Genomic DNA, 14901 nt, shown 5'->3' with positions numbered 1-14901 from the left:
TTTAAAAGTACAAACAATTATTCAGACCACCAAAGTAATAAAGATGTGTCCAACATAGCAGAATAATAAAGCACTGTCAGCAAGTTGACATTAGAGACAGTTCCATATTAGGTTTACATTAAAGGTAAGGCATAAAGGGTCACCATTCCCCATTGTCTAAACATATAAGGCTCAATACTATAAAGAAAAAAAGAAATACAAGGGGGAAAAAATTGGGGGGGGGGGGGGGGGGGGTTCAAAAAGAAAGTGGGTGAAAAAAATGGATGGAGGGGGGTATGTAAGAAAAGATAAGAGCGGACCTGAGAAGAAAGAATCGCACAGTTATCCAGGATAACTTGTGTTTATATTGCTATATCCACTACAGGAGCTTTCCAAACGTTGGCAAGGGACATCTTTGTGGCAAGTAGAATGAAAAAGATGAGGGATCAGGTATGTCACTCCGTCCAGCTCAAATCCTGGGTCCTCTGATAGGCCACCCTGTCAGATGGATGACTATAAATATGTGATCAAGGGATACAAGATTTTATCAAATCTAGCTTGTCTATCACGGAGAATACTAGCTAATTTTTTATGCAGCATTATCCAGGATAACTTGTGTTTAGTTATTGCTATATCCACTACAGGAGATTTCCATGCTTTGGCAATGGACATCTTTGTGGCAAGTAGAATGATGAAGATGAGGGATCGGGTAAGTCTAGGAATGTCATCCGCCAAATCATTACAGAGCGCCGTTTTGGCATTCTTGGTAAGGTTGACAAAGGTCACGGAATACATCAGAGTAAACACTCTGGTCCAAAAGCGGTTAATTTCGAGCAGGTCCACCAAATTTGGTACATAGATCCCTACCATCCTGCATCCTCTGAAACACAAAGGAGAAGAGTCAGGGTAAATTTTAGCAAGTCTTGCAGGCACCATGTACCAGCGAAATAGGACCTTATAGTTTGCCTCAACCAAAGTGGTATTGAGGATCCCTTTGTGCACCATGGAGGACCATTTAGACCACTCTTCTACTTCTATGTCCATTCCTAGGTCCCGTTCCCAGGCCAACTGGTATGAAAGACCCTCACTTTTAGGAATTCTATAGGCCAAGTTCATCTATAAATGTAGACACCAAAATACTTGCCAAATTCTTATCTTTGCATCTGAATAACCTAATTTCTTCTATTGTGAAATTTGCTTATGGCACTTGATAAACAATTCTCATGTAAATTTGGGTTTGGGCCAAACTTTAAACAGTGGATAAGATTGCTTTATATGGATCTGGTGGCTAGAATTCACATTGATGATTTTATCTCTAAACCATTGCCAATCTCAAGATAGCCTTTAGCAGAACTGCTGTTAGAAATCATGGGGCCCTATACAGCCAACCTGACAGGCCCCTCCCCAACCCTTCACAGTGCCCTGCCAATCATAAGTGGGCAGGATAGCACAGGCATGTTCAGACTAGGATCCAAACACACCTGAGCTCATCCCCCCTGAGAATGCTGCAGCTGACTTTAAAGCCTTGTAAACACTACTATTTTTTTTTTTTTTTAACCCAGTGGACTGAACGAAAAAAAAAAAATGACAGCTCCAGTCAGAGCTGCTGTACTAACTATCCAATGTTAGTACACTGATTTCCCCTGCTGTTCTTTTGTGTTCTGACAGGCATTGTGTTCTGACAGCTGTTCTATTGTCTTCATACAGGGGGACGATCGCCCCGCAAAAACACTCCAGTCACTACTCTTGGCCACTGGATGAGAGCGCTGACCGGGAGCCGGCTGGCAGACCTTTTTCATTCATTCCCCGAACAGCTGGCTTCTGTCGGACCAGCTGCAGTATACACAGGCCGAATGTTGGCCGGTTTCTACTGACATTCTATCGACATTCTGCCCGTGTGTGCGAGGCTTAAAGCGGAACTTTACCCATAACAACTTGATAAAAAATAATATTCTTGGCAAGGAACATACTGTACATACAGTACATTCCAAATAAGTAATTATGTTACCAAAATGAGTGTGTGCTGTAAATTGCCTCCAGCATTGCTTCTGTTTCTTCTTGCTGGATGCTGCCATTTTGCTGAAGCCCAGAGCCTCTACAAACTCGGCAGTGCCTAAAAATAGAGAGCAACTGAGCATGTGAAGAGCAGGGTAAATCAGTGTATTATTGGAATTTAAACAGTATAGGCACTTATTTTTAATGTTTTACATAGCTATACCTTCAAAAGGACTTAATTTTCTGACTAAAGTTCCACTTTAAGGCCTAACAGTTACTCCGTAAGCTTTACAGTACCTCTAATATGTCCATTCGCTGCCAAAGACGTTTTGCATTTTTTTAACATGTTTAACTGCTTGCCGACCGTATAACCTAGAAATACTGCAGCAAGGTGGCTTGGCTGCGCCAGATAACATACCTAGTATGTGATCTGACACTTCTGGGTAGGGGGTGAGCGCATGAACCGCCGGAAGCCCAGCCATGCTGTAATTAAACACAGCAGATGTTGATCAGTGGGTGCCAGCCAATGGATTACTGCTGGCACCCAGCAATCGTCATGCATGTACACAGGACAGGGCTCTGCCTATGTAAACAAGACAGAACCCTGTCCCGTCATCAGGGAAGTAATAGATTTTCTTTCCCTGCAAGCAGGAAATAAAATCTATTACTTGCCCTAGTGAAAGCACCACACAAAGCACACATAAACACTTTCTAGGCACACATTTAACCCTTTGATTGCCCTAGATGTTTAACAACTTACCAGCCTGTGTCATTAGTACTGTCAGAGAAATAGTGTTAGGGAATAGGCCGTGGAAGTACTGGCAATTATGCCAGTAGAAGAAATGGGCGCCATAGGCGCATCATGTGACAGATGGTTCCCCCTACTGGCCTATATAAGGCTGCCTTTGTCTGACCCAAGTTGCTGGATGGATTGTCTTCAGCTCTTCGCTGTTCCTGAACCTGTGTTATACTTCCAAGTGATTCCTGTTATGACCTCTGCTCCGATCTCCTCTCCAGTGCTTGATCCCCGGGTTGGCTCATGGACTTTGCTATACTTGCACCCAACTGATTACCAGTGTTTGACCCCCAGCTTGGCTCACAGACTTTGCTATAGTTGCACCTGCCTGATTTCCAGTGTCTGACCCCCGGCTTAGCTCACAGACTTTGCTATACTTACGCCTGCCTGATTACCAGTGTTTGACCCCTGGCTTGGCTCACAGACTTTGCTATAGTTGCACCTGCCTGATTACCAGTATTTGACCCCCAGTGATTGACCCTCAGCTGACCTCACCACAGCTTAGCCGCAAGGGGAGCCTCTCTCAGCATCTTGGCCTCGGAAAAGGTACCCGACAAGTACAGTGACCATGCATATTTTAGCACTGATCACTGTATTAATGTCACTAGTTCCCAAAAAGTGTCAAAAGTGTCAGTTAGTGTCCGAATGTCCGCCGCAATATTGCAGTCCCGCTAGAAGTCACTCATCGCTGCCATTACTAGTAAAAACATTTTTAATAAGAATGCCATTATATATCCCATAGTTTGTAGGCACTATAACTTTTGCGCAAACCAATTAATATATGCTTATTGGGATTTTTTACCAAAAATATGTAGCAGAATAAATTTTGGCTTAAATTTGTCAAGAAGTTAAATTTTTTACATTTTTTGTATTTGCTTCATAGGAGAAAGCAAAAAATATAGTTTTTTTTTTCAAAATTGTCAGTCTTTTTTGTTTAAAAAAATAAAAAATAAAAAACGCAGTGGTGATCAAATACTACCGAAAGAAAGCTCTACTTGTGAGAAAAAAAAGGACATCTTTTTTTTTTATTACAGTGTGGCACGACTGCGCAATTGTCAGTTAAAGTAATGCAGCGCCGTTTAGCAAAAAATGGCCTTGTTATGAAGGGGGATAAATCTTCTGGAGGTAAGTGGTTAAAAATGTTTAGGTCTGGGGAGTATGTAAAAACTCCAAAACATTATACTGTATATTTGCTGAAAGCAGACACCCAAGAGAATAAAATGGTGGTAGTTATGATGTTTTATGTCACATACTTTTATCAATTGAGTTAGATGACCTTTTATCTTTTTTCAACCAGATTAACTACGTAAAAATAAAATTAGCGCAACATTTATGAAACAGAAAATTTAATTGAAATAAATGGGCCAAAAACTTACATGATAAGCCACTGCTCCTGCCACGAGGACGCAGTGGTAATAGCGTCAGCACGTAGGTCTCTCCCGGCGCATTTCGTGCTAGTGCACATTCTTAAGGGATTCGATAGGCTGGATTTTTTCCACTTTCTGGTGAGTGTTTAGACTTCAAGCACATTATTGGAATTATTTTGGGTTACACTGAAGATTTGGTGAAGTCAAGTCACGGATTCATATATTGGGGCTTTATTTACAATATATGATTGTTATTTATTGATTTACAATATCACAGGAAACGCTGTTCACCTTTCGTTATTTTATTATATACAGTCCACCCCCGAAATTCACGGGTGTTACATTCTTTGAGCACCTGCGAATTGTGAAAATCCGCAAAGTTTTGGATGTGGTAAAAAAAAAAAAAACGCCTATAAGTGCCTATTAAATGCCTCAGGTGGCACTTCTTCTTCAGGCACTTCGGGAGGGGGGCGTTTTGGCAGCATCTTAGGGCTTTAAGAAGAACAAAACGAGGAACACTCAGCAAAACACTTGAGGTAGCTACATGCGGTAAACTGTTATGATGCGGGGGTCAGCTATATATATATAAAGGGCTTTTTCTCTCAGAGAATAGGTGCAGAAACTGCACCCTTCTGAGTCACTTCTTATCTCCGCCCCCTACCCAACTCTGAGCACCGTTGCTTGGTTTCATCCCCTACCCACCTCTCAGTACTGCCCCTTTTATAGAGTACAGAGCCAAGTATAACTTTGTGGTGCTAAGTAATTTGTATGAAATTATTATTATTATTATACAGGATTTGTATAGCGCCAACAGTTTACGCAGCGCTTTACAACATTAGGGAGGACAATACAAGTACAATACAATTCAATACAGAAGGAATCAGAGGGCCCTGCTAATTAGAGCTTACAATCTAGGAATTTGTTAATGATAGCAAGAAATGTAGTAAAATAGATTCCCCACAGCCAGCAACAATAGACGCCACCAGCAACAATAGATCCACTCAGAAACAGTAGACCCCCGTAGAAACAATGGACCCCCACAACAAAATACCACCCAGCAGCAACAACAGATCTCCCAGCAGCCAGCAACAATAGACCCCCTCCATCAATAGTAGATCTCTTCCAGCAATAATTGACCCACCAGCAACAATAGACTGCCACTCAAAAATAGATCCACTCTAGCTACAATAGACCCTCCAGCCCACCCCAGCACCCCTTACCATTACATACATTCAGTGCTGGAGGTGCCGGAACTGCGTTCCCCCGCGTTTCCTCTGAAAAAACGCCCTGTGTATATATATATATATATATATATATATATATATATATATATATATATATATATATAAATAATTGAGGTGTACTTTAAATAAATTATAAATAAGGTTGTTAGTTCATTATTATCCACATCTTAAACTTTTGAAGGATTGCATAGCTGGGAGCCAACTTTTCCTTCCAATAATCTCTAAATTACAGGTTCTGTGCCTTATTAGTATTAGTTCTTTATCTGAATAAAGCGGCCACAGTATCTGTGTAATTTATACGTGTCATTACATTATATGATAAGTAGGCATTTCAATCACAAGGAAGGAGTAAGAGGTCATTGGGCAGCCTCACAAAATGCCAGTTAGACTTTATGATCAAAAAGTTTAATACGCCTTGGCATTAGGTGCTAAAGTAGGTAGTACTGTCCATGGTACTGAATAAGAAAACTTTTTCCTTGTATTCCTTCTTATGTCACCTGTCTCAAAGAGGAATTCAATAACAGAAACTGCTTCTGCTACCATGCATCTTGAAGGTATAATATTAAGAAATAAGGCAATCGTGCACACAAATCTATTGTACTTTACAGAATAACAATATTTTTGAAAGTTTCTACAGTTGAAGTTTAAAACATATAATTTAATTATACTATAATTACTCTATCAGTCTTCATCAGTAACAGTTATCGTTTCTATTACAAACAAAATGGCTAAGCCTTTATAAGTGAAGTTTCAAGTAAAACACAGAAGGGGGCAGTCTTGTTGCAAAATAAAAAGAACTAGTGATCCAAAAATAAAATTCTAGTTACAGCTCTGGGTAAAGGTACAAATAGTTGCATATTTCCAATTTTTAATATTATAGGCCCAATATATAAAGCGTAACTCCTGCAAATACACATATTTGGGTTTTGGACAGAGTGTGGACAGGTTTCGTACTTTTTTGTTGTGGTAAAACTGGGATATTTTTAAAATGCTTTTTTTTTTTTTTTTTTTATCTGGTGACACTAGAACAAGGAATGAAGGGAGTATCACAAGAACAGGAAGAAACAGCAATAAAAGCGTTCAGAGGTTCTAACCCTTTCCCACTCAGCTAAAAATATATTTATGCTGCGTTCTATGTTGCCATTGAAGAGATTAACCATGCTTTCTGGTCTCTTTGACACCCTGATAACAGGACAAGCAGGCAAGTAGTGAGGGTAAATCTTCAGGGACCACAAAAAAATTAAAAATAAAAAGTAGAAATGTGGGTGGAAATATTCCCTATCAGATCAGAATACAGAAATGAGATGGAGAATCTAACCCCTCTTCACTTTATCCAAAACTAAAATAATAGCTTTGACTCAAGTTAAGCTATAAAAGCTTACCACTGTAATAAATATATGGAAGCTGTTTTACCTGCAAGAAGATTTGTATATCTGTCTACCTAGTTCTGAGATTTACACAGTCCATCCTGATAGACCACAAGATGGCATTTGGACCTTAAAGCCTAATTTTAGTTTTTTTATTTTAAATCAGCACAGGGGACAGTACTTACAACGATACGTTTTTTATCCTCTGCTTCCCCCCCATACCCCTGGGGTAATCTGCTGGTGCAGGGGCCAATACCTCACCTGTCATAGGCACTCATTAAAAGTGCTGAATATGCCCTTCCATTCACCCCCCCTCCTCCATCCATAGAAGCTGTACTATAGCTTTCGTCAGTGAAAAGCTCTCTATAAACAGAGTAGGCAGACCTTTTATTCATCTGCCCATCTGTCATTCATAGGGCCCTTTTCATTGATGTAGGCTACAGTGCCTTGAAAAAGTATTCATACCCCTTGAAATTTTCCACATTTTGTCATGTTACAACCAAAAACATAAATGTACTTTATTGGGATTTTATGTGATAAACCAACACAAAGTGGCACATAATTGTGAAGTGGAAAGAAAATGATAAATGGTTTTCAATTTTTTTTTACAAATAACAATGTGAAAAGTGTGGAGTGCATTTGTATTTAGCCCCCCTGAGTCAACACTTTGTAGAACCACCTTTCTCTGCAATTACAGCTGCAAGTCTTTTTGGGGATGTCTCTACCAGCTTTGCACATCTAGAGAGTGACATTTTTGCCCATTCTTCTTTGCAAAATAATTCAAGCTCTGTCAGATTGGATGGAGAGCGTCTGTGAACAGCAATTTTCAAGTCTTGCCACAGATTCTCAATTGGATTTAGGTCTGGACTTCGACTAGACCAATCTAACACATGAATATACTTTGATCTAAACCACTCCATTGTAGATCTGGCTGTATGTTTAGGATCATTGTCCTGCTGGAAGGTAAACCTCAGCCCCCGTCTCAAGTCTTTTGCAGACTCTAACAGGTTTTCTTCTAAGATTGCCCTGTATTTGGCTCATCCATCTTCCCATCAACTCTGAACAGTTTCCCTGTCCCTGCTGAAGAAAAGCATCCCCACAACATGGTGGGGATGCAACATGGTGGCATGCTGCCACCACCATGTTTCACAGTGGGGATGGTGCGTTCAGGGTGATGTGCAGTGTTCATTTTCCGCCACAAATAGTGTTCTGCTTTTAGGCCAAAAAGTTCAATTTTGGTCTCATCTGACCAGAGCACCTTCTTCCACATGTTTGCTGTGTCCCCTACATGGCTTCTCACAAACTGCAAATAGGACTTCTTATGGCTTTCTTTCAACAATGGCTTTCTTCTTATCACTCTTCCATAAAGGCTAGATTTGTGGAGTGCACGACTAATAGTTGTCCTGTGGACAGATTCTCCCACCTGAGCTGTGGATCTCTGCAGCTCCTCCAGAGTTAGAATTGGCCTCTTGGCTGCTTCTCTGATTAATGTTCTCCTTGCCCGGCCTGTCAGTTTAGGTGGACGGCCATGTCTTGGTAGGTTTGCAGTTGTGCCATACTCTTTCCATTTTCCGATGATGGATTGAACAGTGCTCTGTGAGATGTTCAAAGCATGGGATATTTTTTTTAAAACCTAACCCTGCTTTAAACTTCTCCACAACTTTATCTCTAACCTGTCTGGTGTGTTCCTTGGCCTTCATGATGCTGTTTGTTCACTAAGGTTCTCTAAGAAACCTCTGAGGGCTTTACAGAACAGCTGTATTTATACTGAGATTAAATTACACACTCTCTTTACAAATTAGGTGACTTATAAAGGCAATTGGTTCCACTAGATTTTAGTTAGGGGCATCAGAGTAAAGGGGGCTGAATACAAATGCACACCACACTTTTCACATATTTATTTGTAAAAAATGTTGAAAACCATTTATAATTTTCCTTCCACTTCACAATTATAAAACTTTGTGTTGGTCTATCACATAAAAATCCAAATAAAATACATTTATGTTTTTGGTTGTAACATGACAAAATGTGGAAAAACACGGCAGCCACCAACACATAGGGTCTCATTAAATGTAAGTACTGCCCCTTGCGCTGATTAAAAAAAATCTATTTCATTAAATTTAGGCTTTAAATGACTCTATTCTGAGCAACCCAGACATACCTCAAAAAAATCACTGGTATAATAGTTCTTTACTCTAAACACTTCCTCGGGTACAACATCTGAAACGCTCTGGTGTACACATAAACCAGTTGTTAGAGGGAGATTATTCTAACTTGCCTCCCAAATTTAAAAAAAAATACACTTAGAAACCACACAACTACTGTAGAAGCATAATATGCAGCTTTGAGTGCTCGGCGTAAGTCTTTTCCTTCCCTATTCCTCTACAAGGAATTGGCTGAGACCTAAACCCAACTGGACCTACAGTATCTCACAAAAGTGAGTACACCCCTTACATTTTTTAAAATATTTTTTTTAAAAATCTTTTCATGTGACAACACTGAAGAAATGACACTTTGCTACAATGTAAAGTAGTGAGTGTACAGCTTGTATAACAGTGTAAATTTGCTGTCCCCTCAAAATAACATACAGCCATTAATGTCTAAACTGCTGGCAACAAAAGTGAGTACACCCCTAAGTGAAAATTCCAAACCCATGAGTAAATCATTCATGCTTTTGGTTATTAGGTTGCACAGGCAAGACCCCTAATCAGACCTATACACCTAAAAATCAACAAAACTGACTAAACGAGTAACCTACCCAAAATACTTCTGGAGTTTCATAACCATTTTGCCAAGTTGTACCATGCCCCAAAAGCCTATGCCTATGCGGCTAAAAGACTTTAATCTGACCTTACACTTCCACGCATTCCTGATGATCTTCTCCAACTCCTCGAGACCCCCATCTAATCCCCATTTAATGTCTCTGAAGCAACTGGACACAGGTGGCTTTATGGCACTGCAGTAAAACAAAATATGAAAATACTTGCTCTGCAGCTAGTTTTTTTCTACAATAATATCCTGGCATTCTATGAGGGGAGATACTTTGTTGGCTTCCATCTGCATGTTGCCTAAGCCCAGTAGAAATAGTACCCCATGGTCCAATTACCGTCCTATTTCACTCTTAAACTTGGACACCAAAATATTAGTGAATATCCTAGGTATGCACCTTAACATGGCATTAAAAACATGGACATTTTCTGGGGGACAGCACAGCATTCTATGACCAACAGTATATATTGTATGGAATATCATACAGGGTGCAGTGGTAATGTTTTTGTAATATATAGTGGGGCAAAAAAGTATTTAGTCAGCCACCAATTGTGCAAGTTTTGCCACTTAAAAAGATGAGAGAGGCCTGTAATTGTCATCATAGGTATACCTCAACTATGAGAGACAAAATGTGGAAACAAATCCAGACAATCACATTGTCTGATTTTTTAAAGAATTTATTTGCAAATTATGGTGGAAAATTATTAAAAAAAAATTAAAGTATTTGGTCAATATCAAAAGTTCATCTCAATACTTTGTTCTATATCCTTTGTTGGCAATGACAGAGGTCAAAAGTTTTCTGTAAGTCTTCACAAGGTTGTCACACAGTGTTGCTGGTATGTTGGCCCGTTCCTCCATTCAGATCTCTTCTAGAGCAGTGATGTGTTGGGGCTGTCGCTGGGCAACACAGACTTTCAACTCCCTCCAAAGGTTTTCTATGGGGTTGAGATCTGGAGACTGGCTAGGCCACTCCAGGACCTTGAAATGCTTCTTACGAAGCCACTCCTTCGTTGCCCGGGCAGTGTGTTTGGGATCATTGTCAAGCTGAAAGACCCAGCCACGTTTCATCTTCAATGCCCTTGCTGATGGGAGGAGGTTTGCACTCAAAATCTCATGATACATGGCCCCATTCATGCTTTCATGTACACGGATCAGTCATCCTGTTCCCTTTGCAGAGAAACAGCGCCAAAGCATGATGTTGCCACCCCCATGCTTCACAGTAGGTATGGTGTTCTTTGGTTGCAACTCAGCATTCTCTCTCCCCCAAACACGACGAGTTGTGTTTCTACCAAACAGTTCTACTTTGGTTTCATCTGACTATATGACATTCTTCCAATCCTCTTCTGGATCATCCAAATGCTATCTAGCAAACCTCAGATGGGCCCGGACATGTACTGGCTTAAGCAATGGGACACGTCTGGCACTGCAGGATCTGAGTCCCTGGCGGCGTAGTGTGTTACTGATGGTAGCCGTTGTTACGTTGGTCCCAGCTCTCTGCAGGTCATTCACTGAGGCCCCTTTCACACTGGGGCGGTTTGCAGGCGTTATTGCGCTAAAAATAGCGCCTGCAAACCGCCCCTAAACAGCCTCCGCTGTTTGTTCAGTGTGAAAGCCTGAGGGCTTTCACACTGAAGCAGTGCGCTGGCAGGAGAAGAAAAAATCTCCTGTCAGCCGCATCTTTGGAGCGGTGAAGGAGCGGTGTATTCACCGCTCCTAAACCGCTCCTGCCCATTGAAATCAATAGGACAGGGCGGCTATACCGCGGTAACACCGCGGCTATAGCCGCGCTATAAGAGGGGTTTTAACCCTTTTTCGGCGGCCAGAGGGGGGGTTAAAACCGCACTGCTAGTGGCCGAAAACCGCGGTAAAACAGCGCTAAAAATATCGCTGTTTTACCGCCGACGCCCCCTACCGCCCCAGTGTGAAAGGGGCCTGAGTCACCCCGTGTGGTTCTGGGATTTTTGCTTACCGTTATTGTGATCATTTTGACCCCACAGGTTGAGATCTTGCGTGGAGCCCCAGATCGAGGGAGATTATCAGTGGTCTTGTATGTCTTCCATTTTCTAATTATTTCTCCCACAGTTGATTTCTTCACACCAAGCTGCTTGCCTATTGGAGATTCAGTCTTCCCAGCCTGGTGCAGGTCTACAATTTTGTTTCTGGTGTCCTTCGACAGCTCTTTGTTCTTCACCATAGTGGAGTTTGGAGTGTGACTGTTTGAGGTGTGGACAGGTGTCTTTTATACTGATAACAAGTTCAAACAGGTGTCATTATTACAGGTAATGAGTGGAGGACAGAGGAGCCTCTTAAAGAAGAAGATACAGGTCTGTGAGAGGCAGAAATCTTGCTTGTTTGTAGGTGACCAAATACTTATTTTCCACCATAATTTTCAAATAAATTCTTTCAAAAATCAGACAATGTGATTGTCTGGATTTGTTTCCACATTTTGTCTCTCATAGTTGAGGTATACCTATGATGACAATTACAGGCCTCTCTCATCTTTTTAAGTGGGAGAACTTGCACAATTGGTGGCTGACTAAATACTTTTTTGCCCCACTGTACCTTGTACATTACATACTCAGAACTGCTATACTCTGTATGCTGGTTTAACAACCAGCCTCCTTCTACAATACACTCATAAAGCCTGAAAATGCATACAAAGTGTACAAAAATATGCCACATAAATGCACTGAAAAATGCATCATACAGCAGCACTAGTGTGAACCTAGGCTATACAGAATTTAAGTATTTAGTCAAAAATTTAAAAAAAAAAAAATCAGCACAAGGGATATTACTTACTATTAATCTGATGTGAACCCTATAATGCTAGCTCCTGCATTTATTGAATTCTTCCTCCTCTTATACACCCACCCCTCCCCCACTCTTGCCACTTTAATCTTCTGGAGTGGTGGGGTTTAATAGAACTGAGGGCGCTGTTACAGGTTCTTTTCAAGAGTGCCCGACTAAGCCCACCCACAAAGCCCCACTACAGCTTCAATTAATTAAATGCAATCGATGAATAGGAGATGGTCGGATAATTGAAAGGTCCGCCTTTTTTCAGAGATGTTTCGTTCGTAGAAGCTTCAGTATAGCTTCTATGAGTAGCAGAGCCTGGCAGAAATGGTGGGCATAGTCTGGCACTCTTGATGAATGCCTGTTACTGCTGCCTCAGTTCTTTTAACCCCCGCCCCACCAGAAGATTACAGTGACAGGTGAATTGGGGGGGGGGGGTCGGAGGATGAAGATTTCAAGGAATAAACAGGAACCGGTAGCACAAGAGACACATCAGGTTAATGATAAGTAATGCCCCTTGTCTTTTTTTGTTTTTGTTTTTACTAAACTTTGGCTTTAATAAGCTGTAAAATAGCTGTAAAGAAGCCCTCACTCAGCTCACCAGCTGCTTTTATTGTGAAAGTAATTAATTCTCAAAGATCCTAAAAGAAACAAACATTTTAAAGTCTGGTTTCCATCAGTTCCTTAACAGCTCAGAAACATCTGCAGGTAGTTTACTTTAGAAGGTTGTCAGGCTGCCAAAGCTAAATTGTTTGCCTGTGTTGTGAACGTTGAAATGTATTTTATCCACAATGCCTATAGATACAGAGTTTAATAAGGGTTTTTATACTGCTTGTTCATGATATAAAAATACTTTAGTGTGTATGATCTGGGAACAAATTCATGTTCAATCACCATGTCATTATTTTTATTTTTTTAAAGAGCAGAATCTTGACAGCCTGTGTGTATGCACATAGCGGATATTTACAGCGAATGTTTAGTGGAAGTTGCTGACCGTATACAAACTTCAGAAGCTCTGTTGGGATCTTAGAGGATGAATTACTTTACTTCACTGTAGAAGCAGCTAGAGAGGTCAGTGAGGGATTTCTTCAAGGCCCATAGATTTGTCCAAACAGGAAATCTGTGAACAGATACCCTGGTGAATCAGAGCAGAATGGGACAGATTTCACTTTTGTGACATCCTTGCTAATTCAGTTTTTTTTCTGCACTAACATACCATTTTTGCAGTCATGTTGGATCTACAGGGGCCAGATGAAAACAGACCTGCATCAGATTACCTCTGATCGGTCACGCTTAGGTCTGTGTCCCTCCCCTAACTAAGTTAAGGTCAGAGCTCAGCTGCTATAATATGGAGGGAGACAGACCCGCTGTCAAATCTGGGGAGGTCAATCCTCTGAAAGACGTCATGTGACTAGATTACCAGCATGCCTCTCTTGTTAGTGAGTCTGCTGGTCTCCTGCTCTGGTCCCAGCGCCTGTCAGTGTATAACTGACATAGCAGCTGGTGGGTGTGCCCCCCCCACACACACACACACACACTTTGCCTTTCTGTTCACGCACTGAGATAGTCGAAAGAAGCTGCTTGGGCTGCACACAAGACATCCAGCATATGAACCAGGTGATCTGGTTGTGTTAGAGAAGGGCTGTCACAACTGAAGTTCATCATTCATAATGATATGGCTGCATACAAGTTGGAATCATATAAGTGGTATTTTATTGTTTTTACTCTATTTTATTAAAATGTATTATGCTAGGTTGAGCTTCCCTTTTTGTTTCCTTTGTTGTACAGATTGTGTCCAAGACCTTGGTCAGAAAAGTTAAAGGAGCAGCTGCACATATCCTGGCTGCATTTGTTCAATATCACTGGCGATAAAGGTTCATTTTGGCAGGATACACCTGTGTGCACAGAGGGGGAATTTTGGTGTTTTCTTCCCAATCATGTGACCACTGTGATAGCAGATTATAGCAGTTGTGTGATCGGGAAGCCAGTCCACCTTTCTGCATTAAAGCCCACTTAAAGGGCTGCCGGAAGGTGGCGTGAAGGTGTTTATCAGTAACCCTGTTGCCCTACCTGGTGGTCCTGCTGGGCCTTTCATTGGAGATCCTTGGCCTCCTGGAGTACCTATTGGCCCTATTGGGCCTTTTCTTGTGCTCATGCCTGGAAGAAAGAACAGTGAGTACCTAACACACTAAATAGATCTTCTATAGAACTTGTTTTCCTCTACTTTTAAACGAATGTTTCTCTCCAGTGCCTGTGTTAAATTAGTATGATTCACCAAATTAGGTTTACATTAAAAAATAACCCAATTTTACTAATAAAATAACTTATTAAACGTGTATACATGCATTTTACAAAATACTGTGAAAAATCTCATTTGTTGCTTTGAATGGGAAAACAAAGGCTAGTAAACAAAACGTAGCATGCAGGACCTTTGTTTCCAACACTGGTAATTATGATCATTTTTAAACAATGGACTTTGACAAATACAGTATGTCCATTTTGTTTTCAATAAACAATCTTGTAAGTGCACAAAAGCACTAAGAGAAAAGCATATTTGTAGTCTGTGATTATTTTATTTTATCGATAAACCC

General features: G+C 40.8%; 1 protein-coding gene across 4 annotated transcripts in view; it reads right to left on the bottom strand.

Annotated features, from left to right (window-relative positions):
• EMID1 (EMI domain containing 1) overlaps positions 1–14901 on the bottom strand; it is a 186524-nt gene that overhangs the window by 37845 nt on the left and 133778 nt on the right. For all 4 annotated transcript variants that reach the window (XM_073630541.1, XM_073630549.1, XM_073630558.1 and 1 more), the window contains exon 8: positions 14381–14467. In XM_073630541.1, coding sequence (XP_073486642.1) covers positions 14381–14467 — 87 coding nt within the window. The remainder of the gene's footprint in view (positions 1–14380; positions 14468–14901) is intronic.

Source organism: Aquarana catesbeiana, linkage group LG01 (assembly GCF_042186555.1).
Source record: "Aquarana catesbeiana isolate 2022-GZ linkage group LG01, ASM4218655v1, whole genome shotgun sequence".
NCBI classification, from domain to species: Eukaryota; Metazoa; Chordata; class Amphibia; order Anura; family Ranidae; genus Aquarana; species Aquarana catesbeiana.
The sequence above is the reverse complement of the archived record's forward strand: the minus strand, read 5'-3'. Positions and strand labels throughout refer to the sequence as shown.